The 25,643-nt window shown below is 43.6% G+C and overlaps 1 protein-coding gene across 5 annotated transcripts in view; it reads right to left on the bottom strand.

Annotated features, from left to right (window-relative positions):
• LOC115208313 (vitamin D3 receptor B) overlaps window positions 1-25,643 on the bottom strand; it is a 93,717-nt gene that overhangs the window by 25,919 nt on the left and 42,155 nt on the right. For all 5 annotated transcript variants that reach the window (XM_029776261.1, XM_029776258.1, XM_029776259.1 and 2 more), the window contains 3 exons: window positions 9,798-9,945; window positions 4,474-4,604; window positions 191-375 (listed from right to left, as the gene is read on the bottom strand). In XM_029776261.1, coding sequence (XP_029632121.1) covers window positions 191-375; window positions 4,474-4,604; window positions 9,798-9,945 — 464 coding nt within the window. The remainder of the gene's footprint in view (window positions 1-190; window positions 376-4,473; window positions 4,605-9,797; window positions 9,946-25,643) is intronic.

The following is a 25,643-nucleotide window of genomic DNA, read 5'->3' as shown; positions in this document are numbered from 1 at the left end:
GGAGGCTGGTGTTATGGAGGGGAGGCTGGTGTTACGGAGGGGAGGCTGGTGTTACGGAGGGGAGGCTGGTGTTACGGAGGGAAGGCTGGTGTTACGGAGGGGAGGCTGGTGTTACGGAGGGGAGGCTGGTGTTACGGAGGGGAGGCTGGTGTTACGGAGTGGAGGCTGGTGTTACGGAGTGGACACGGACCCTGAAGCGGTTGAAGTCGGAGTAGGAGTCGTCGTAGGTCTTGTGGTGAGCCTCCACCAGCGTGGCGATGACCTGGCTCTGCTCCTCGCTCAGCCGGGGTCGCTGCGCCTCCCTCTGCGCCTCCTCATCCTTCCTCCGTTGGATCATATCCTTCTTCCTCTGCACCTCCTCGTCTGTCAGAATAACTGGGAGAAAGAGGTTCAGAAGGAGAGAGATCAGGGTTATAAAAAAGGATTAGAGAGAGAGAGAGAGAGAGAGAAAGGGTTAAAGAAAAAGAGAATGTGTCCAATGCCGTAGTTTTTATATCAATATAAATAATTTCTGGGTAACAATTAAGTACCTTACTGTAGATTTCCATTAAAATGGCAAAAAAACGATTTCTCAAGCAATAATTTTGCTAGGACTGTCTAGGAGTGGAAAGGAGAAAACTGAAAAGTAGCTGTAATTGGCAGAACTCTCTTTATTGGTCTATTTACCAATTTAACGCATGGTGACGTCATGCTGATAAGACAGTCCAATGTAGATTGTATTTTCACCCAGCAACTATCAGAAAATTACACATACTTTTTTTTCTCACACTTTTATAGTGTTAGTTTCATCAGATGATGCACTGTACAACATAAAACACAGGAAAAGCTGACTTTTGACTGGGCCTTTAAGGAGTTTAAAAGAGAGGGAGGAGCTCCATAGAAAAAAGTGGTGCGACAGAAAGTGAGAAATGGAGATATCCCCATGAGTATATCAGACTGAAATGATTGGGACAAGGGCGATATGGCCAAAATATCACATCGCAAAAGTATTCTCATTTTTGATGGTATGCTGGTATTTGACTGTATTCAATGTTTCTGAAAAATACAAGTTTTAAATGTATTTTTATGATTCGTGCATAATCCAAGAATGGCAACAAACTAATTCGAAGTGATTTAAATTATCTTTCTCCATTAAGATGGTTTTACACTGAAACAAACTAGGACAAAACTGACAGTGAAATATCCCAATTTGTAGAACTTTTCATTTCATTTAGCATTGTATCAAACTATCATTATAAACTCAGCAAAAAAAGAAGCGTCCCTTTTTCAGGACTCTGTCTTTCAAAAATCCAAATAACTTCACAAATCTTCATTGTAAAGGGTTTAAACACTGTTTCCCATGCTTGTTCAATGAACCATAAACAATTAATGAACATGCACCTGTGGAGCGGTCGTTAAGACACTAACAGCTTACAGATAAAGATGCCCAGGGTCCCTGCTCATCTGCGTGAAAGTGACTTAGGCATGCTGCAAGGAGGCATGAGGACTGCAGATGTGGCCAGGGCAATAAATTGCAATGTCCGTACTGTGAGACGCCAAAGACAGCGCTACAGGGAGACAGGACGGACAGCTGATCGTCCTTGCAGTGGCAGACCATGTGTAACAACACCTGCACAGGATCGGTACATCCGAACATCACACCTGCGGGACAGGTACAGGATGGCAACAACTGCCTGAGTTACACCAGGAACGCACAATCCCTCCATCAGTGCTCAGACTGTCCGCAATAGGCTGAGAGAGGCTGGACTGAGGGCTTGTAGGCCTGTTGTATGGCAGGTCCTCACCAGACATCACCGGCAACAATGTCGCCTATGGGCACAAACCCACCGTCGCTGGACCAGACAGGACTGGCAAAAAGTGCTCTTCTCTGACGAGTCACAGTTTTGTCTCATCAGGGGTGATGGTCGGATTCGCGTTTATCGTCAAAAGAATCAGCGTTACACTGAGGCCTGTACTCTGGAGCGGGATCAATTTGGAGGTGGAGGGTCCGTCATGGTCTGGGGCGGTGTGTCACAGCATCATCGGACTGAGTTTGTCGTCATTGCAGGCAATCTCAACACTGTGCGTTACAGTGAAGACATCCTCCTCCCTCATGTGGTACCCTTCCTGCAGGCTCATCCTGACGTGACCCTCCAGCATGACAATGCCATCAGCCATACTGCTCGCTCTGTGCATGATTTCCTGCAAGACAGAAATATCAGTGTTCTGCCATGGCCAGCAAAGAGCCTGGATCTCAATGCCATTGAGCACGTCTGGGACCTGTTGGATCGGAAAGGTGAGGGCTAGGGCAATTCCCCCCAGAAATGTCTGGGAACTTGCAGGTGTCTTGGTGGAAGACTGGGGTAACATCTCACAGCAAGAACTGGCAAATCTGGTGCAGTCCATGAGGAGGAGATGCACTGCAGTACTTAATGCAGCTGGTGGCCACACCAGACACTGACTATTACTTTAGATTTTGACCCCCCCTTTGTTCAGGGACACATTATTCCATTTCTGTTAGTCATATGTCTGTGGAACTTGTTCAGTTTATGTCTCAGTTGTTGAATCTTGTTATGTTCATACAAATATTTACACATGTTAAGTTTTCTGAAAATAAATGCAGTTGACAGTGAGAGGACATTTCTTTTTTTGCCGAGTTTAGATGGTTTTGTAAAAATTTCATATAGGTATGTGGATTCATACTGGTAAACCGGTATTCACGATATATCGTCCAGCTCTAATTGGGACATTGGCAAAATAGAGATGTTAACACTGTTGCTGTGTGTGTGTCAGAACTAGCGTATGTAAGTGTGTGTGTGTGTGTGTATACACAAGAACAAGCCAGCGTGTGCTCTACGACGTGATGAGGCTGCCGCGGCGCCCGCATCGGAAGGGCTTGTTGTTGTCAGGGGGGTGTCCGTGAAAAAGACTCCCTAGTGCTGTCGTCAACACAGCACGCATTGTCTCCGTTCCGTTCCGCCTGTTGTTGCCCCAGCCACTGAATTAGCTCACACTCCGCTCTGCACTACAACATGTTGTTGTCCATGCAGCAGCAGCAGCTCCAAAGAGCAACAGCAGCAGCAGTAGCAGCAGCATAAGTGCATTCCAATGGCTCCCATTCATGTACAGTGTTCGGAGCAGTGGCGTCACTCTCCGGGAATTCACTGTTCAATCTCAGGGGGAGAACAACATCCGGAACCAGCCCCTGCTTCAAATACAAATTCTAAACACCCGCCTGGACAATATCCAGATTTCACGGGAAAACAACAGAACGACCAAACCTTCCATTTACGGACTCTGAAATCAAACAGTCCATTGGATTGAAGCGTGGCCAAAACATCAGCAGGTGTCTAAAGTTCAGATGGGAGCATAATGTACAGGCTCTCCCAGAACGATCTAGTACTTCTAGTGGACATTATAAAACAATCTCATGAGGGCAATGGCCTAGATGGACTTGACCAAGGAGTCCCAACGTTGTGTAACACTATCGGTATATAACAAACACTATACGGTGCGTGCCTGCCTTGCGCTCTAAAGGCATGATGGCACTGTGGCACTGTAGATGTGTCCAGTGTGTGCGTGTGTTTGTTATTGCTATTGGCACGCTAATACATGTTTTAAAGCTGACACGTATTTGCTTCTAAGAGGAAAGGATCTTTATTTCGTTTGAGTTCCCATTTTCCTCCAAGAGTGGCTGAATTATTTCCTGTTATCAGCGTGTCATTACACACTATCAACAGTTGCCGAACAACAGACTGATAGAAGCACATCTCTCTCTTTAGTGCACTTTCTACTCTTTTCAACACACACATCGTCATGGTTCAAGAGATTGTTCATAATTCAAGAGATCATTCAGCCACTCATGGAGGAAAATTAGTGTATTTGCCTTAGAACCGGCTGAAAAAACATGCTCTTCAGAGTAAAATGCAATTTTTCTTTGTGTGATCATGTGTATGTCTGATCTTATACCTCAGTAGGACAACACCACATGATTCAGTGGCTCAAACCTAGTGTTTCTCAGTCCTGGTCCTGGACCCAAATGGGTGCACATTCTTGTTTTTGCCCTAGCACGACACACCTGATTCCACTAATCAAAGGTTTGATGATGAGTTGATTATTTGCATTAGGTGTGTAGTGCTAGGGCAAAAACAAGAATGTGCACCCTTTTGGGTCTCCAGGACCTGGATTAAGAAACACTACTTTAATCTGCAAGGCTATCCTCTATCAGTCAAAAAGAAACCAAGCAATTCTGATGGAAGAGATTAGGAAGGAGGAGTGGGATAAGGTCGCCCCTAGGCAGTGCTCTACGGTCAGTTTTGCATTATACTCCCTAAAAGCTGATGGTAAGATTTGGGAAAAGGGAAGCTGATCTCATACACTCACATTCCTTAAACATGCTGGTCTTAGGTCAGTTTTGCATTATTCCCCCGAATGGCTGACATTAGGATTTACTGAAGCGGAAACTGATCCTGGATCTGTGTACAAGACACTCACACTCTTTCATCATGCCGATGTCCACGCAGCGCTTGAGCCGGCAGGCCTGGCAGTGGCGGCGGTTGTCCTTGGTTATGGTGCAACTGCCGTTGAAGGGACAGGTGAAGCTGGCCTTACGCTTCATACTGCGTCTGTAGAGGGAGAGGGGGAAGAGGGAGAGAGCGGGATAGAGGGAGGGAGAGGGAGGAAGAGCGAGAGAGAGGGAATGTGATGAGAAATAAGGTCCGTATATCTGGTGCTGAATGTGGCGTGACCCTTTCGCCACACTTCACATAGCACGATACTACTTCTGAATGATTTCTTTAAAATCTATATTACAATAACCTGACTAAATTAACATAAAAATAAATAGAAAGATACATTTAGAACATTAATGTGCATCACAGCTTTTTATATTACCCTTAAAACTACTACTACTACTTTGAATGTTCTAATTATCAATTGATAACATGCCCATATTAGCAGAGTTGTTTCATTTCAAACTTCACATTTCTCTAGTATTGGCTACTTGTTATTAACAATATCATCATAATGTCCTCGATGAGTGGTCTGTTTGGTTGATGCCGGTAATTTCCGGTTTATCTTCCCGGTTCTACTAACCATCAGTTCGAAGTGGGACCCAAATGTGTAATCATAGTGTAATAGTTACATAAATATTTATGTCCTTCAGCTTTTCGCTCTGGATCCTACTCAAAGAAGCACAACCATGAACACATTCCAGTTGAGGCAAAAAGAGAGAGGGGGATGCTTAAAAGCCATGCATAATAACTAACAGAAACGCACATGTAAACATTCGTGACACACACGCGCGCCCACGCACGCACACGCACACACACGCACACACGCACACACACAATCATCATCATGTCTCTATTTTACCCAATCATTTCAGTCTGACATACAGTACCAGTCAAAAGTTTGGACACACCTACTCAAGACATCAAAACTATGAAATAACACATATGGAATCATGTAGTAACCAACAAAGTGTTAAACAAATTAAAATATATTTTATATTTGAGATTCTTCAAAGTAGACACTCTTTGCCTTGATGACAGCTTTGCACACACTTGTTAAACACTTTTTTGGTTACTACATGATTCCATATGTGTTATTTCATCGTTTTGATGTCGTTCTACAATGTAGAAAATAGTAAAAATAAACAAAAACCCTGGAATTAGTAGGTGTGTCCAAATGTTTGACTGGTACTGTGTTCATGATGCGACATCTGCATTTCTCACTTTCTGTCGCACCACTTTTTTCTTTGGAACTCCTCCCTCTCTTTTAAACCCCTTAAAGCCTAATTTCTTCTCCTTCAACAACACATTCTCTCTTTCTTTAATGCATAATTACTGTAAATAAATATTTGTTTCGTTTGACACACACACAAACACACACACGCACTTGTCTGTCTGTCTGTAAGAGAGAGAGAGAGTGTTAAACAACGTGATAAGGCTGAGTCAAATCAAATGGTATTTGTCGCACGCGACGTGAAATGCTTACTTACAAGCCCTTAACCAACAATGCAGTTCAAGAAATAGAGTTAAGAAAATATTTACAAAAAATAAATAAAAAATGAACACAATAAAATAACAATAACGAGGCTATATCGAATCAAATGTTATTTGTCACATGTGCCAAAGCCCTAAACCAACAATGCAGTTAAGGAAAATAAGTGTTAAGAAAGTATTTACTAAATAAACTGAAGTAAATAATAAATAAATACAAATGGGGTAGTGACTAAGCATATAGATAATAAACAGCGAGTAGCAAATATGGGGGGGGGGTCAATGTAAATAGTCTGGGTGGCTATTTGATTAACTGTTCAGCAGTCTTGAGGGTAGAAGCTGTTAAGAGGCCACTTGGACCTAGATTTGGTGCTCCGGTACCGCTTGCTGTGTGGTAGCAGAGAGAACAGGCAATGACTTGGGTGACTGGGGTCTGACAATTTTTTGGGCCTTCCTCTGACACCGTCTAGTATATACAGTGAGGGAAAAAAGTATTTGATCCCCTGCTGATTTTGTATGTTTGCCCACTGACAAAGAAATGATCAGTCTATAATTTTAATGGTAGGTTTATTTGAACAGTGAGAGACAGAATAACAACAAAAAATCCAGGAAAATGAATGTCAAAAATGTTATAAATTGATTTGCATTTTAATGAAAGAAATAAGTATTTGACCCCCCTGCAAAACATGACTTAGTACTTGGTGGCAAAACCCTTGTTGGCAATCAAAGAGTTCAGACGTTTCTTGTAGTTGGCCACCAGGTTTGCACACATCTCAGGAGGGATTTTGTCCCACTCCTCTTTGCAGATCTTCTCCAAGTCATTACGGTTTCGAGGCTGATGTTTGGCAATTCGAACCTTCAGCTCCCTCCACAGATTTTCTATGGGATTAAGGTCTGGAGACTGGCTAGGCCACTCCAGGACCTTAATGTGCTTCTTCTTGAGCCACTCCTTTGTTGCCTGGTGTGTGTTTTGGGTCATTGTCATGCTGGAATACCCATCCACGACCCATTTTCAATGCCCTGGCTGAGGGAATGAGGTTCTCACCCAAGATTTGACGGTACATGGCCCCGTCCATCATCCCTTTGATACGGTGAAGTTGTCCTGTCCCCTTAGCAGAAAAACACCCCCAAAGCATAATGTTTCCACCTCCATGTTTGACGGTGGGGATGGTGTTCTTGGGGTCATAGGCAGCATTACCCCTCCTCCAAACACGGCGAGTTGAGTTGATGCCTAAGACCTCCATTTTGGTCTCATCTGACCAGAACACTTTCACCCAGTTGTCCTCTGAATCAATCAGATGTTCATTGGCAAACTTCAGACGGGCATGTATATGTGCTTTCTTGAGCAGGGGGACCTTGCGGGCGCTGCAGGAATTCAGTCCTTCATGGCGTAGTGTGTTACCAATTGTTTTCTTGGTGACTATGGTCCCAGCTGCCTTGAGATCATTGACAAGATCCTCCCGTGTAGTTCTGGGCTGATTCCTCACCGTTCTTATGATCATTTCAACTCCACGAGGTGAGATCTTGCATGGAGCCCCAGGCCGAGGGATATTGACAGTTCTTTTGTGTTTCTTCCATTTGCGAATAATCGCACCAACTGTTGTCACCTTCTCACCAAGCTGCTTGGCGATGGTCTTGTAGCCCATTCCAGCCTTGCGCAGGTCTACAATCTTGTCCCTGACATCCTTGGAGAGCTCTTTGGTCTTGGCCATGGTGGAGAGTTTGGAATCTGATTGATTGATTGCTTCTGTGGACAGGTGTCTTTTATACAGGTAACAAGCTGAGATCAATCTACACCCATAATTCTTTTAGACATTTTTCAGACCCTTTACTCAATACTTTGTTGAATTTTTATTTATTTTATAATTTATTTAACCTTTATTTAACTAGGCAAGTCAGTTAAGAACTAATTCTTATTTACAATGCCGGCCTATCCCGGCCAAAACCTAACCCGGACAATGCTGGGCCAATTGTGCACCGCCCTAAGGGACTCCCAATCACGGCCGGTTGTGATAGTTAGTTGCCTTTTTGGCAAACTCCATTCAGGCTGTCATGTGCCTTTTACTGAGGAGTGGCTTCCGTCTGGCCACTCTACCATAAAGCCTGATTGGTGGAATGCTGCTGAGGTTGTCACCTCCCTGACCAAGGCCCTTCTTTCACAATTGCTCAGTTTGGCTGGGCAGCCAGCTTTAGAAAGAGTCGGTTGTTCCAAACTTCTTCCATTTAAGAATGATGGCGGCCACTGTGTTCTTGGGGACCTTCAATTCTTCAGACATTTTTTGGTACCCTTCCCCAGATCTGTGCCTCGACACAATCCTGTCTCAGAGCTCAACAGACAATTCCTTCGACCTCTTGGCTTGGTTTTTGCTCTGACATGCACTGTCAACTGTCGGTACTTATATAGACAGTTGTGTGCCTTTCCAAATCATGTCCATTCAATTGTATGTACCACAGGTGGACTCAAATCAAGTTGTAGAAACAAGGATGATCGATGGAAACAGGATGCATTTGAGCTCAATTTCGAGTCTCATAGCAAAGGGCCTGAATAATTATGTAAATAAGGTATATGTCTTTATTTTGAATACATTTGTAAAAAAAACTGTGTGTAGATTGATGAGGAAAACATGTCATTTTATACATTTTAGAATAAGGCTGTAACAAAATTTGTAAAAAGGGAAGGTGTGTGAATACTTTCCGAATGCACTGTAGGTCCTGGATGGCAGGAAGCTTGGCCGCAGTGATGTACTGGGCCATACGCACTAACCTTGCGGTCGGATGCCGAGCAGTTGCCATACCAGGCGGTGATACAAACGGTCAGGATGCTCTCGATGGTACAGCTGTAGAACATTTTGAGGATCCGGGGAACCATGCCAAATCTTTTCAGTCTCCTGAGGGGGTGCCCTATTCACAACTGTCTTGTGTGTTTGGACCATGATAGTTTGTTGGTGATGTGGACACCAAGGAACTTGAAACTCTCGACCCGCTCCACTACATCCCCATCAATGTGAATGGGGGCGTGTTCGGCCCTCCTCTTCCTGTAGTCTTGCACACGTTGATGGAGAGGTTGTTGTCCCGTCAAGCCTAGGATCCAGTTGCAGAGGTAGGTGTTTAATCCCAGGGCCCTTAGCTTAGTGATGAGCTTTGTGGGTATTATGGTGCTGAATGCAAAGCTGTAGTCAATGAACAGCATTCTTACATATGTGTTCCTTTTGTCCAGGTGGGAAAGGGCAGTGTGGAGTGCGATTGAGATTGTGTCATCTGTGGATCTGTTGGGGCGGTATGCGAATTGGAGTGGGTCTAGGGTTTTCGGGATGATGATGTTGATGTGAGCCATGACTAGCCATTCAAAGCACTTCATGGCTACCGACGTGAGTGCTACGGGGCGGTAGTCATTTAGGCAGGTTACCTTAGATTTTTTGGGCACAGGGACTATGGTGGTCTGCTTGAAACATGTTACGTATTACACACTTGGTCAGGATTTTTTTTTTAAATGTCAGTGAAGACACTTGCCAGCTGGTCCGTGCATGCTCTCAGTACACATCCTGGTAATCTGTTTGGCCCTGCAGCCTTGTGAATGTTGACCTGTTTAAAGGTCTTGCTCACATTGGCTACGGAGAGCGTGATCACACAGTTGTCCGGAACAGCTGGTGCTCTCATGCATGCTTCAGTCTTGCTTGCCTCAAAGCATAAAAGGCATTTAGCTCGTCTGGTAGGCTTGCGTCACTGGGCAGCTCAAGGCCAACAATGGAGGGTCTTGTTGTTGCCAGGAAATGTGTGCATGTGTGTGTGTGTGCATGTGTTTACGTCTGTCCATACCTGAAGAAGCCCTTGCAGCCCTCGCAGGTCATGGCATTGAAGTGGAATCCGGAGGCCTTGTCCCCGCACACACCGCAGATCCGCGGCATGTTCCTGTCAAACTCATCATTGGCCAGAGTGGTGGTACTCACAGCCGTAGTCTCCATTACTACAGAGATAGAGAGAGCGAGGAGTAAGAGAGAGAGAACGAGAGAAAGCACGAGAGAATGAGTGAGGGGGGTGAGATGGAGTGGGAGAGAGGGAGAGAGAAATAGAGAGCGATAGGCACATCAATGACCGTTGACCTGCAATGGACACTGTGGGATTGGTCAGTATGTGATCGGTCCTCTGACCCCCTTCGGACCTATGGCTGAATTGTGGGTCATGTATGTATACTGTTGAATTGTATGGCTGCATAGACTGAAACCATCCTGAAATAGGATACATCTCACACAGACAGAAATATCAGTGTTTGCGTGTGCGTGTGTGTTTGTATCGTGTGTGTGTGTGTGTGTGTGCGTGTGTCAGAGAAGAAGGAAGCAAATATTTGCATGTGGAAATTGTTTGACGAAACGAAACGTGACAACATCTTGCCCAAAATCTTGTGGTCATTGTAGAACACTGTCGCCTCTCAATAACCCAACCCGTCGTCCAAGTCGTGGGAGGCGGAAACAGGTAAAGTCCGGGATTACCAGACAGGGCGAAGCATGGTGGGTGGCTCTTCCACCCGGGCCGCTAAGGTTACCATAAAGGCCTGTCTGGAAACACGATGGCCAACAGGGCTCTGGTAAAGCTAGGTGAACCAATCATCCACTTAGTGGAAAATACAATTTACAGAAACATTCACAAAGAAACTACAGCAAGATTTGGAAAAGGAAGGTGTCTCAAGTCAGACAAGAATAATGCTGCACAACCAAAACCGAAAGGAAGTTGCACAGTTGACCCCCCCTTCAACCACGGAGAACAATTCAGTGACTTCTGTGCATTCCACAACCTTGCCATTGGAGAGATTGTCTTCCCACGCGAAAGAGTGCACAAGGCCACATAGGTATCTCCAGACCACACCAAGGAAAACCAGATACGTAGATCCTAAACTCAGCAAAAAAGAAGCGGCCCTTTTTCAGGACCCTATCTTTCAAAGACAATTCGTAAAAATCCAAATACCTTCACAGATCTTCACTGTAAAGGGTTTAAACACTGTTTTCCATGCTTGTTCAATGAACCATAAACAATTAATGAACATGCACCTGTGAAATGGTCGTTAAGGCACTAACAGCTTACAGACGGTAGGCAATTAAGGTTACAGTTATGAAAACTTAGGACACTAAAGAGGCGTTTCTACTGACTCTGAAAAACACTGAAAGAAAGATGCCCAGGGTCCCTGCTCATCTGCGTGAACGTGCCTTAGGCATGCTGAAAGGAGGCATGAGGACTGCAGATGTGGCCAGGACAATAAATTGCAATGTCCGTACTGTGAGACGCCAAAGACAGCGCTACAGGGAGACAGGACGGACAGCTGATCGTCCTCGCAGTGGCAGACCATGTGTAACAAAACCTGCACAGGTTAGGTACATCCGAACATCACACCTGCGGGACAGGTACAATCCCTCCATCAGTGCTCAGACTGTCCGCAATAGGCTGAAAGAGGCTGGACTGAGGGCTTGTAGGCCTGTTGTAAGGCAGGTCCTCACCATACATCACCGGCAACAACGTCACCTATGGGCACAAACCCACCACGGCAGGACCAGACAGGACTGGCAAAAAGTGCTCTTCACAGACGAGTTGGGGTTTTGTCTCATTGGGGTGATGGTCGGATTCGCGTTTATCGTCGAAGGAATAAGTGTTACACCGAGGCCTGTACTCTGGAGCGGGATCGATTTGGAGGTGGAGGATCGTCATGGTCTGGGGTGGTGTGTCACAGCATCATCAGACTGAGCTTGTTGTCATTGCAGGCAATCTCAACGCTGTACGTTACAGGGAAGACATCCTCCTCCCTCATGTGGTACCCTTTCTGCAGGCCCATCCTGACATGACCCTCCAGCATGACAATGCCACCAGCCATACTGCTCGTTCTGTGTGTGATTTCTTGCAAGACAGGAATGTCAGTGTTCTGCCATGGCCAGCAAAGAGCCCGGATCTCAAACACATTGAGCACATCTGGGACCTGTTGTATCGGAGGGTGAGGGCTAGGACCATTCCCCCCAGAAATGTCCGGGAACTTGCAGGTGCCTTGGTGGAAGAGTGGGGTAACATCTCACAGCAAGAACTGGCAAATCTGGTGCAGTCCATGAGGAGGAGGTGCACCACAGTACTTAATGCAGCTGGTGGCCACACCAGATACTGACTGTTACTTTTGATTTAACCCCCCCTTTGTTCAGGGACACATTATTCAATTTCTGTTAGTCACATGTCTGTGGAACTTGTTCAGTTTATTTCTCAGTTGTTGATTCTTGTTATGTTCATACAAATATTTACACATGTTAAGTTTGCTGAAAATAAACGCAGTTGACAGTGAGAGGACGTTTATTTGTTTGCTGAGTTTATATGCATCAGCAAAATGCAGCATCAGACCACCACTTCATAATAGGACTGCTCATGCTGAAACTCAAGAAATTCACAGACACAGCAAGAAAAAACAGTTTGTCAGCCTACTCCAAGACCAGAACATAAGAGAGCTACTCCAGATCAACCTTTCAAACAGGTTCAAACCTCTTGATAGCTGATGAGGAAGAAGAGAAAACCCTGGACCAGAGGGTCCGAACACCCTATTCAGGTCCATACCAACAAGCCCTGTAAACATTAAATAGAGAAAGCCATCCAAAAACGGAAAAACAGAAAAGCACCAAGACCTGACGGAATAGCTATCAGAGCAGACCCTGAGAAAGCAACCGAAATGCTGCACCAACTTCTGGGACAGATATTGGATGAAGAAAGAGTACCAACGAAAGGATAGAAGGACACTTGGTAAAGCTTTCCAAAAAGGGCAACCTCAGAGACCGCAATAACTACAGGGGCATGATGCTTTTATCTGTGCCAGGAAAAGTCTTGAGCAGGATCATCCTGGAAAGTCTTTCAAAAACACTGGACAAAGAACTCAGAGACCAACAAGCAGGATTCCGACATGATAGATCATGTACCGACCACATTGCCACCATTTGCATCAATGCTGAACAGACCCTGGAATGGAACACATCTCTAGTCCTCACATTCATCGACTTTCAAAAAGCATTCGTCGGTCTAGACCGAGAAACCTTGTGGAAACTCATGGCACACTATGGCATACCTAAGAAGTTCATCAACATCACCCAACAGTTATATCTATCTACAGTCATCCTGCAGAGTAATACACAATGGACACCTCACTGACAGCTTCCCCATAAACACAGGAGTTCGACAGGGCTGCCTGCTGTCCCCCCTTCTCTTTCTGATGGCAGTCGATAGGATAAAACTTTGGCATACCGTGGACCCAACTAGAAGAACAAGACTTACAACATATACAGAACAAAACCTCAAAACTGGCTTTTAGGCTTGGGTGGTATACGGTTTATACAGGTATTTGGAAATAGCCACGGGATGTTTTTCAGTACCGTCAACACCGTTGAAACTATTTCTTTGACGTTTTTCAATACATTTTAATATTTGTAGCTATTTTTTAAGTAAATACCTGCAGTCAACTTGTGCAATGCGTTTAGGAGATAAAGCAGATTGTGTTCTTATTTCACCCGTCAAATTATGAAGCTTACTTAGTTTCCCAGCACCTTTGAGCCGGTCATGTGTGTTTGTTTGTAATTAGCACAACAGGAGAAAGAGGAAGCAAGTGAGGCCAGCTGTGTACTGACAGTGGTCGCGTTTTATATTGAAAGTCAACAGTGTTTATTTTTCTTCAATAGAACGATCAGGGATGTGCAACTATAGTTTTTCTTCACAGAAAATACATTAGTGCAACACATTTGGCATAATATAGCTTTGATTTCATCAGATGACAACTGAAGTACAACATTATTTGGCTGGCAGCCACACAAGTAAATTAGCTTACAATGAAAAAGGTATTTTTTTATAAAACTATGCATGGACATCACATTTCTAATGTTTTGCTTAAAGTTAATCTTGCATTTTACCTGAGAAAAACAGGCTGGCTACACTGAGAAAAGTACAGGAGAAAAGAAGCTACCGACACATTGGAGCGCTGTCTGCTGATAGAACGCTCGTTCTTGAATTCTCATCCAAGTTTAGAATTAGAAGTGCAACTGAAGCACAAAATGAGTCTGATGCTGAGCAGAAATTACAATAAGAAGCATTTTAGATCTGTGTTTACAAAACGCAGCAAGATATTTCAATTGCGTTTGATCTGCATAATTATTTGTTTAACACGACCCCTCGTTTAACTTGCTATCTAAGGAAGTGGCTGAATTAATAAGGTGACAGGGCATCATACTGTGTTAGGTTTCTGCCATGTTTGAGAAGGCAAAGACCTTTGGATGAGTTATTTTCTCCTCTCAGTTCTCAGCCTGTCTGCTCCTCCCCCCTCTTCCCCAAGCAGAGCAGGCAGGCCTGTTGCCCTAGCGACTCCAGACTCCACACAGACAGCCAGTAGACATGCTGCTGGAGAGCCAGCTCTGCATGCGTCAAACCTTGTTCATTTGCACAATGTCTCTCGTTCACATTTGCTTGTAAATGTCCAAACTCACCAAGAATGACATTAGGTATATTGGCCAAACATCATAAGGAATGAAAATCTCTGGGAAATCACACAGCAAGAACATATTGAAACTCAAATAAAATGCAGGAAATGAGGCTGGATTGGGCACACCTTAAGAAAACTACTCACCAACATGACCAGACAAGCTCTAACCTGGAAAGCATAGGGAAACCAGGAAGACCCAGAAACAGCTGAAGGCCTGTGAAGACAGAACTTAAAGTTGCAGGATCATCCTAGAAAGAAGCAAAGAAAAACCGCCCAACACCGAACCCACTGGAGGAAGTTTGTGAATGACCTATGCTTCCCAAAGAGCAAAAGGATTTAAGTCAAGAACAGTGTCACAGGCCGCCAGTGGCCAATATCCCACAGTCAAGTCACCTTTGAGGACAGCTCTCTAGCTCTCGAGTGAGTCCAAGTCCACAATGAAAAATGTGAAATGAGTCTAGACTTACATTGCAAAGAAGAAAGAATGAGGAAAGAGAGTGAAGTATTGCATTGCATTACATTGCATGCAGTTGCCACTGCCTTCTGCCGAGGTGACTGAAAACCAGATAAGCATTTTGCAAACGTGTTTCTGATGGCTCAACCTTCAATACCTTGGCCCTCCACTCAAAGTTTTTGAACAAAACTGCATTTCCAGCTTAACATTTTACATATACATTTTAGTCATTTAGCAGACACTTATCCAGAGAGACTTACAGTAGTGAGTGCATACATTTTCATATTTTTTTTCATACTGGTCCCCCGTGTGAATCAAACCCACAACCTGGCGTTGCAAGAGCCATGCTCTACCAACTGAGCTACACGGGACAATATGATTTGTGTGGAGGGACACGGTATGTTTTTCAAAAGTTAAACCTTGCTCCTTTGCCTCGTCCTCCAAATGAAGACTACAAACAGGTAAGAGCCCACTTTATGTAGGCTGTGTCGACATTTTGCCAGTATAACGGTCTGCATCTATACTGCCATCATGGTGGAGTCTTCAATTGACTTAGTGGAGAGGTGAACTCCAGTGGCTTGGAATATTACCCGAAGGATTAAAGTGGAAAAACCCTTGTTCTAGTCCAAATGTCGGGTCTGAGTTACATTTGATTACATAGTACGCAGGGTATCAATTTCACTTAAGAGTGTCTGTGAGGGGGAAAAAGCATGTCACCGCAAGGGTAGCATCCCCATAAACAAACAATCACTATCCTTTACAAAGCCTTTTCCCATTCCTTTCCACTGCCAACGAGTGAAAGGAAAGCAGAGACGGAGGGATGGATGGAGGAGGGATGGAGGGGAGACAAAAGGACGGTGACAGAATCTCAATACTGTACCGACATGAATATAAACAAACTCACAAATCACAAGCAATGGGGTAAGGAGGCAAGTTGAATAATTTAAGCCGTTTTGACAGAGCTCTCCATCATCACTTGCTGCAAACCTGGGTGTCTAAAAACATGGGTGCTAAACGCCTCCAAAACACATCTTGACACATATAGGTCTATATGAATCAAGCATGACAGAGTGGGAGTGCTGATATACATTGAGTGTACAAAACATTTCCATGACATAGACTGACCAGATGAATCCATGCGAACGCTATGATCCCTTATTGATGTCACCTGAAGTGCCTTCGAATGGGGTATGGTAGTAGCTGCCAGGTGCCCAGAACTGCATCGCTGCTGGGTTTTTCACACTCAACCGTTTCCATTGCGTATTAACTTGACAAAACTGTGGGAAGTATTGGATTAAACATGGGCCAGCATCCCTGTGGAACACGTTAGACACCTTGTAGTCCATGCCCCGAAGAATTGAGGCTGTTCCTAATGTTTTGTACACTCAGTGTATGACATTTTTGGAAAAGCAAACAAATATTTGCATGACTATGGTTAGCAGATGTCCTGAGCTAGCCTTTGCTATGAAAACCATGGCAAGGAAAGACCCAATGTTGATGAGTAAACACTTTACAGAACCACTCAACTATGAAGCAGATTGTTTTTACAACGAAGAACAGCTGAACAGCTGGAGGCTTGCCTTAACACCGTGACGCAGAATGACAGCTCTACTTAACGGTATAACACAGATTGGGAGATACAGTCAATATCACAGCCCAGAGAGAAAGCAATACTCAATACCACGACACAGTATGAGACTTCTACTCATCAACACCACCAAACAGTGGTGACAGTTTGAATCAACACCGTGACGCAGAATGACAGCTCTACTTAACGGTATAACACAGATTGGGAGATCCAGTCAATATCACAGCCCAGAGAGAAAGCAATACTCAATACCATGACACAGTATGATACTTCTACTCATCAACACCACCAAACAGTGGTGACAGTTTGAATCAACACCGTGACGGACTTGACAGCTGCACACGACAATTTCACACCACTCATTGCGTCATGAAACGTGGGCGTCGGCTTCTCTCAGCTAAGATGATTGAACAGTCAAGAGTGTCTTATTTTTTACCCAGATTGTTTTACTGTACCTCCCCCCCCCCCCCCCCACACCGAGCTCACTTACATTAAGTACAATAGTAGCCTAAATCAAAGCATATCATAGGAAAGTAGACAGTAATATAGTAAAGTATAGGCTAGTGTATAGACCTAATATTATCTGGTTACAAAAATTATATTACCGATTCATTATTTGTAGTCTATTATTTGTAGGCTTTGTTTAACATATGGTTAACCCCCAAAACAGGACATTCCCAATGCAAACAGGAAGATAGAATGAAAATACAGTTATGTGCAGACAAAGTTTACCAAGTTTCCTGTTTCTCCCCCAGGTCTCAGCTTTCCAGGTCATTAGTTTCTTAATAACACTGATTTCATGGGAAAAGTGCTTCTTTTAAGGACAATAAACACTTCTTGCACTGTATGTGAGACACTGAAGGGAGGTCTTCCGATATCTTGCTGAGTTTTTGTGAAGTGAGGCAATTGAAAATATCCTGTAGACTTGCACATCCACAACCTAACATATAAACTCAGCAAGAAAATAGACGTCCTCTCACTGTCAACTGCGTTTATTTTCAGCAAACTTAACATGTGTAAATATTTGTATGAACTTAACAAGATTCAACAACTGACACAAACTGAATAAGTTCCCCAGACATGACTAACAGAAATTCAATAATGTGTCCCTGAACAAAGGGGGAGTCAAAATCAAAAGTAACAGTCAGTACTGCAGTGCATCTCCTCCTCATGGACTGCACCAGATTTGCCAGTTCTTGCTGTGAGATGTTACCCCAGTCTTCCACCAAGGCACCTGCAAGTTCCCAGACATTTCTGGGGGGAATGGCCCTAGCCCTCACCCTCCAATCCAACAGGTACCAGATGTGCTCAATGGGATTGAGATCCGGGCTCTTCGCTGGCCATGGCAGAACACTGACATTCCTGTCTTGCAGGAAACCACACACAGAACGAGCACTATGGCTGGTGGCATTGTCATGCTGGAGGGTCACGTCAGGATGAGCCTGCAGGAAGGGTACCCCATGAGGGAGGAGGATGTCTTCCCTGTAACACACAGCGTTGAGATTGCCTGCAATGACAACAAGCTCAGTCCGATGATGCTGTGACACACCGCCCCAGACCATGACGGACCATCCACCTCCAAATCGATCCCGCTCCAGAGTACAGGCCTCAGTGTAACGCTCATTCCTTCAACGATAAACGCAAATCCAACCGTCACCCCTGGTGAGACAAAACCGTGACTCGTCAGTGAAGAGCATTTTTTGCCAGTCCTGTCTGGTCCAGCGACGGTGGGTTTGTGCCCATAGTCGACGTTGTTGCCGGTGATGTCTGGTGAGGACCTGCCTTACAACAGGCCTACAAGCCCTCAGTCCAGCCTCTCTCAGCCTATTGCGGACAGTCTGAGCACTGATGGAGGGATTGTGCCTCCCTGTAGCGCTGTCTTAGGCGTCTCACAGTACGGACATTGCAATTTATTGCCCTGGCCACATCTGCCTCCTTGCAGCATGCCTAAGGCACATTCACGCAGATGAGCAGGGACCCTGGGCATCTTTCTTTTGGTGCTTTTCAGAGTCAGTAGAAAGGCCTCTTTAGTGTCCTAAGTTTTCATATATGTAACCTGAATTGCCTACCGTCTGTAAGCTGTTAACGTCTTAATGACCGTTCCACAGGTGCATGTTCATTAATTGTTTATGGTTCATTGAACAAGGGGAAACAGTGTTTAAACCCTTTACAATGAAGATCTGTGAAGATATTTGGATGTTTACGAATTATCTTTGAAAGACAGGGTCTTGAAAAAGGGGCATTTCTTTTTTTTGCTGAGTTTAGGTTAGCCACTCTCGTTCAACCGGTTCATACAAGCGCTATAGGCAAATGTAACACATACAGTGGGGCAAAAAAGTATTTAGTCAGCCACCAATTGTGCAAGTTCTCCCACTTAAAAAGATGAGAGAGACCTGTAATTGTCATCATAGGTAAACGTCAACTATGACAGACAAAATGAGAAAAAAAATCCAGAAAATCACATTGTAGGATTGTTAATGAATTTATTTGCAAATTATGGTGGAAAATAAGTATTTGGTCACCTACAAACAAGCAAGATTTCTGGCTCTCACAGACCTGTAACTTCTTCTTTAAGAGGCTCCTCTGTCCTCCACTCATTACCTGTATTAATGGCACCTGTTTGAACTTGTTATCAGTATAAAAGACACCTGTCCACAACCTCAAACAGTCCCACTGCAAACTCCACTATGGCCAAGACCAAAGAGCTGTCAAAGGACACCAGAAACAAAATTGTAGACCTGCACCAGGCTGGGAAGACTGAATCTGCAATAGGTAAGCAGCTTGGTTTGAAGAAATCAACTGTGGGAGCAATTATTAGGAAATGGAAGACATACAAGACCACTGATAATCTCCCTCGATCTGGGGCTCCACGCAAGATCTCACCCCGTGGGGTCAAAATGATCACAAGAACGGTGAGCAAAAATCCCAGAACCACACGGGGGGACCTAGTGAATGACCTGCAGAGAGCTGGGACCAAAGTAACAAAGACTACCATCAGTAACACACCACGCCGCCAGGGACTCAAATCCTGCAGTGCCAGACGTGTCCCCCTGCTTAAGCCAGTACATGTCCAGGCCCGTCGTTAGTTTGCTAGAGAGTATTTGGATGATCCAGAAGAGGATTGGGAGAATGTCATATGGTTAGATGAAACCAAAATATAACTTTTTGGTAAAAACTCAACTCGTCGTGTTTGGAGGACAAAGAATGCTGAGTTGCATCCAAAGAACACCATACCTACTGTGAAGCATGGGGGTGGAAACATCATGCTTTGGGGCTGTTTTTCTGCAAAGGGACCAGGACGACTGATCCGTGTAAAGGAAAGAATGAATGGGGCCATGTATCGTGAGATTTTGAGTGAAAACCTCCTTCCATCGGCAAGGGCATTGAAGATGAAACGTTGCTGGGTCTTTCAGCATGACAATGATCCCAAACACACCGCCCGGGCAACGAAGGAGTGGCTTCGTAAGAAGCATTTCAAGGTCCTGGAGTGGCCTAGCCAGTCTCCAGATCTCAACCCCATAGAAAATCTTTGGAGGGAGTTGAAAGTCCGTGTTGCCCAGCGACAGCCCCAAAACATCACTGCTCTAGAGGAGATCTGCATGGAGGAATGGGCCAAAATACCAGCAACAGTGTGTGAAAACCTTGTGAAGACTTACAGAAAACATTTGACCTGTGTCATTGCCAACAAAGGGTATTTAACAAAGTATTGAGATAAACTTTTGTTATTGACTAAATACTTATTTTCCACCATAATTTGCAAATAAATTCATTAAAAATCCTACAATGTGATTTTCTGGATTGTTTTTCTAATTTTGTCTGTCATAGTTGAAGTGTACATATGATGAAAATTACAGGCCTCTCATCTTTTTAAGTGGGAGAACTTGCACAATTGGTGGCTGACTAAATACTTTTTTGCCCCACTGTAGATGTGTAGGCCTATACTACATTGGCAATTTGGCACTACTGCTGCACAACCATACAATAAACAACATATAGGCTACAGAAGAGCACCCATCGGCAACAACCACATACTTACATACAACACATACTTATCAGCACATTCAAGGCCGAGGTCCAACTTTCTGACTCACCCCAACTTTGGCAAATCCAGTGAACAGACACTTATTATGAAAACATTATTAATTACTTTTTCTATATCGTTCCACTCTATCAGAGAAAGTCGATCCATTGTGATTCAACTCGGCCCTGACAACCCATTAGACTAAACTCACAACAGCATACAGTGGAGCTCTAAATAATGAATGAGTCTATTACAGCAGACCTGCTGCCACTAGTGCCCAACACGGAAGAGGGGAAACGGTAAATAATAATAAGAAAAACCTGTGCCCCCATCCCAGTATTGATGAATTAATATTCAGACAATGTATGGTCCTGGTCAGATGTGGGAGCAGTATCAATCAAGTTGCCAATATATGTTTATGCAGTGGCTTTTGTTTACACGACTACTGCTAATTCACAAACAGGTCGAGGCAGTACAGTATGACATGTAACGTAGGTTAACTGTAAGAGGAGACTACCTGCTCCGTTTACATTACAAAGCCTTATGGGATGTCCCTTTGACAATGGGAGAAAAAAGGGTATGTTTATGCCAACGAAAGAGAAAATCCCACCGGATCCGATGTTGAACCGTTAACGGAATGGAAGTGTATGTCCGTAACGCTGATATGCTCCCAGTCCCGACTGAGACACAATCAGACATGGACGTTTCAATCCCCATTGGAATCATGGTCAGGATGTTGATATGCGCTAGTGTTTGCATAAATACTGCAATGCACCGTTTTATCATGGGATAGAGTTCCCTGGCTACTTAGTGCTGCCTGGTGGAAAGCCCCTCTTCCACATGGGATAAGAAGCAGTCAATCTACGCCAAGCCATAAAACAATGGGAGATCGATAGTTCAGGGTAGTTACTAGCTTCTACTGCGTTATCACATGTAATGGTAGGACACCTACAGCTAATTGACCATTGATGTCTGCCATAACCGGAGCCAATCCAGGTCAGGGATAGGTCAGGGATAGCAATGAAAATACACGTTTATCGTGGTGGTACAAAGACGGAGAGGAGAGCATTCCTCGGGTTTAGTTAGCAGGGCGTTGCGTAATTGTGTTCTTGAATGTTACATTGCAGAGATGCATAGAAAGTGACACACTTAAAGCGACTCTCTGGGATCTTGGCTTGAATCTAGGCCAAGGAGCTACAAGGGATAATGCGGCCTTACTACCATCTATATAAAGTGTGTCACGTTCACTTTGCATTACACATTTTCTATTTGATTGGCGAGCTGCTCGTGGTAAGCTCAGGTATCTCTACAGTACGTGACCACGGAGTCGGTTCAAGACTAGAACTGACTCTAATCCGGTGTGATAACAGTGCTAAAGACACAATCTTTGAGATTTGATTACCATACAAGAGTTGGGCCAGGGCCCACCAACAAAACCCTAAACCAGGGTATCCCAGCTGGCGTCCGGTGATTTTATTTGCCCCTCCCCAAGTAAAAATAAATATATTAAGTACACAAAATATTAGGAACACCTTCCTAATATTGACCATTCTTTATACACACAGGCAGTGTTGGAAAAAGTACCCAATTGTCATTCTTGAGTAAAAGTAAAGATACTTAATAGAAAATGACTCAAGTAAAAATGAAAGTCACCCAGTAAAATACTACTTTAAAAATAATTTTAAAAAGTAGATGGTTTTAAATATACTTAATTATCAAAAGTAAGAGTATAAATCATTTCAAATTCCTTACATTAAGCAAACCAGATAGCACCAGTTTCTTATTGTTTTTTACTTACGGATAGCTAGGGGTACACTTCAACACATCATTTACAAAGAATGAATGTGTGCTTAGTGAGTCCGCCCGATCAGAGGCAGTACGGATGACAACCAGGGATGTTGTCTTGATTATTGTGTGAATTGGACCATTTTCCTGTCATGCTTAGCATTCAAAATGTAACAGTACTTTTGGGTGTCTAGGGAAAATATACGGAGTAAAAAGTACATTACTTTCTTTAGGAACGTAGTGAAGTAACAGTAAAAGTAGTCAAAAATATAAATAGTAAAGTACAAATACCCCTTTAGTACTTTAAAGTATTTTTACTTAAGTAATTTACACCACTAAACACGGGAAACTGTTGACCGTAAAAACCAAATCAGCGTTGCAGTTTTTTACACAAACAGGTGCAACTGGCGTTGCGTATAATCGATGCGGTGCCTGTTAATTTCTCATTGAATCACAGCCTACTTCGACAAACGGGTGTTGATTTAACAAGCGCATTTGCGAAAAAAGCACTGTCGTTGCACCAATGTACCTAACCATAAACATCAATGCCTTTCTTTAAAACCAATACACAAGTATATATTTTTAAACCTGCATATTTAGTGAATATTAATTGCTAACATGAAATTGTGTCACTTATCTTGCGTTCATTGCACGCAGTCAGGGTATATGCAACAGTTTGGGCCGCCTGGCTCGTTGCGAACTAATTTGCCAGAATTTTACGTAATTATGACATAACATTGAAGGTTGTGCAATGTAACAGGAATAGTTAGACTTAGGGATGCCACCCGTTAGATGAAATACGGAACGGTTCCGTATTTCACTGAAAGAAAAAACTTTTGTTTTCGAAATGATAGTTTCCGGATTCGACCATATTAATGACCTAAGGCTCGTATTTCTGTGTGTTATTATGTTCTAATGAAGTCTATGATTTGATATTTGATAGAGCAGTCTGACTGAGCGGTGGTAGGCACCGGTGGTAAGCATTCATTCAAACAGCACTTTCGTGCGTTTTGCCAGCAGCTCTTCGCTGTGCTTCAAGCTGTTTATGACTTCAAGCCGGGTGGGTATAATTTGTGGAACGTTCCAACAGGAATCTATTCCAAAAACTTCGTAAATAACAAGGTTGCCAAAAAACAACGCATACAAAGTTGTATAGCGGCAGAATAAGATACCGGGTAGGGAGTGGTCTATTTCATTGCGTTTTTCACTCATCACGTTTATTCCGAAAAATGTCTGTCCTCACTCTGGTTGCCTATGGACAAACATTAAGAATAAGCTACGGGGCGAGTTGATGCCTATTCGGCAGCTAGTTAGCTAGGTTTGTATGCGTTGTTGGTTGGCAACCTTTTACTTCACGTTTTTTGGAACAGATTCCTGTTGGAATGTTCCACAAATTATACCCACCCCTTCAAGCCTATCAACTCCCAAGATTAGGCTGGTGTAACCGATGTGAAATGGCTAACGAGTTAGCCGGGTGTGCGCTAATAGCGTTTCAAACGTCACTCGCTCTGAGACTTGGAGTAGTTTTTCCCCTTGCTCTGCATGGGTAACGCTGCTTCGAGGTTGGTTGTTGTCGATGTGTTCCTGGTTCGAGCCCAGGTAGGAGCGAGGAGAGGGACGGAAGCTATACTGTTACACTGGCAATACTAAAGTTCCTATAAGAACATCCAATAGTCAAAGGTATATGAAATACAAATCGTATAGAGAGAAATAGTCCTATAATTCCTATAATAACTACAACCTAAAACTTCTTACCTGGGAATATTGAAGACTCGTGTTAAAAGGAACCACCAGCTTTCATATGTTCCCATATTCTGAGCAAGGCACTTAAACGTTAGCTTTCTTACATGGCACATATTGCAATTTTACTTTCTTCTCCAACACTTTGTTTTGCATTATTTAAACCAAATTGAACATGTTTCATTATTTGTTTGAGGCTAAATTGATTTTATTGATGTATTATATTAAGTTAAAATAAGTGTTCATTCAGTATTGTTGTAATTGTCATTATTACAAATAAATACATTTTACGAAATCGGCCGATTAATCGGTATCGGCTTTTTCTGGTCCTCCAATAATCGGTATCGGCGTTGAAAAACCATAATCGGTCGACCTCTACTTAAAAGTCTTTCTTTAACCTGTCTCTTCCCCTTCACCTACACTGATTGAAGTGGATTTAACAAGTGACATCAATAATGGATCATAACTTTCACCTGGATTCACCTGGTCAGTCTGTCATGGAAAGAGCACGTGTTCTTAATGTTTTGTATACTCATATGTGTATGTTATTTCTTATTTATATTTTTGTTGGACATAATCGACTGTAAAAACACTAGCAAATCAGCTCCAACTGATTTGAATGTTGGAAAATCTGTCCCAAAGTATTCCCAAGCATAATAGAGAGATATATGTGATCGTATACAAATGTAAGCAAGGTTTGAAATTATTATATTAGTTTCGGACCCCTGACCATCCGCTCAAGAAAATAATCGGCCCATGGCTGAATCTAATTGATGATCCCTGCCCTAAACAATGGAAACAATATTTCAAGGTACATTCGTAATCAGTAAAAAGAAATTCTGCCTCATAGATTTGCAATATGTGGTTGGTTGGGCTTCTGAACACACTAGAAGAATCCTATTGGAAAAACAGCTGTGATGGTTTCTCTTAAGCGACCAAAAGAGAACATCTTGGAATCAATCACTATTTTTCACATGAATATTCACTCTCATGAATACGTTTCCCTCCGTGCGGTGTGGTCAAAGAAGAGCGGCCAACGTGGCCTACATCAACATTTGGGACTCAGACCTTGTTGTTATCTTGGAATCTTGGATGCTTCACATTTTGGGTAGCCATCTCCTGCGGCCCCCTTGAGCTTGACACTAGGAATTCCTGACACACATGAACTGCATTGATTCAAATGTTCATTAATACTTATTTCCTCTTGAATCCCTTAATCTAATTACCAAATTAATTGTGAATGAGACACAGGGCAATTGTGCTCCTCCTGACAACTATACTATTGCTTCAATGAGATATGAGTCACGACTTTAGGGTGTACGTCCCAAACGGCACCCTATTTCTTATATGGTGCTCTACTTTTGACCAGGGCTCTGGTCAAAAGTAGGGCACTATATAGGGAATAGGGTGCCATTTGGGATGCTGGCAGGCACTGTTGCTTCTCTACAGGGACTATTAGCCCGAACCCTCCGCTGCTGCCCTCTAAATGGCCTCTCGCTGTTGACAGCCAGGGAGAGGAAGTGGCAGCCCACGGGCTGCAGAGCTAGCGTAGGAGGGAGGGAGCGAGAGATGGAGGGAGGGACAGACAGAGAGAG

This window comes from Salmo trutta, chromosome 14 (assembly GCF_901001165.1).
Source record: "Salmo trutta chromosome 14, fSalTru1.1, whole genome shotgun sequence".
NCBI classification, from domain to species: domain Eukaryota; kingdom Metazoa; phylum Chordata; class Actinopteri; order Salmoniformes; family Salmonidae; genus Salmo; species Salmo trutta.
The sequence above is the reverse complement of the archived record's forward strand: the minus strand, read 5'-3'. Positions and strand labels throughout refer to the sequence as shown.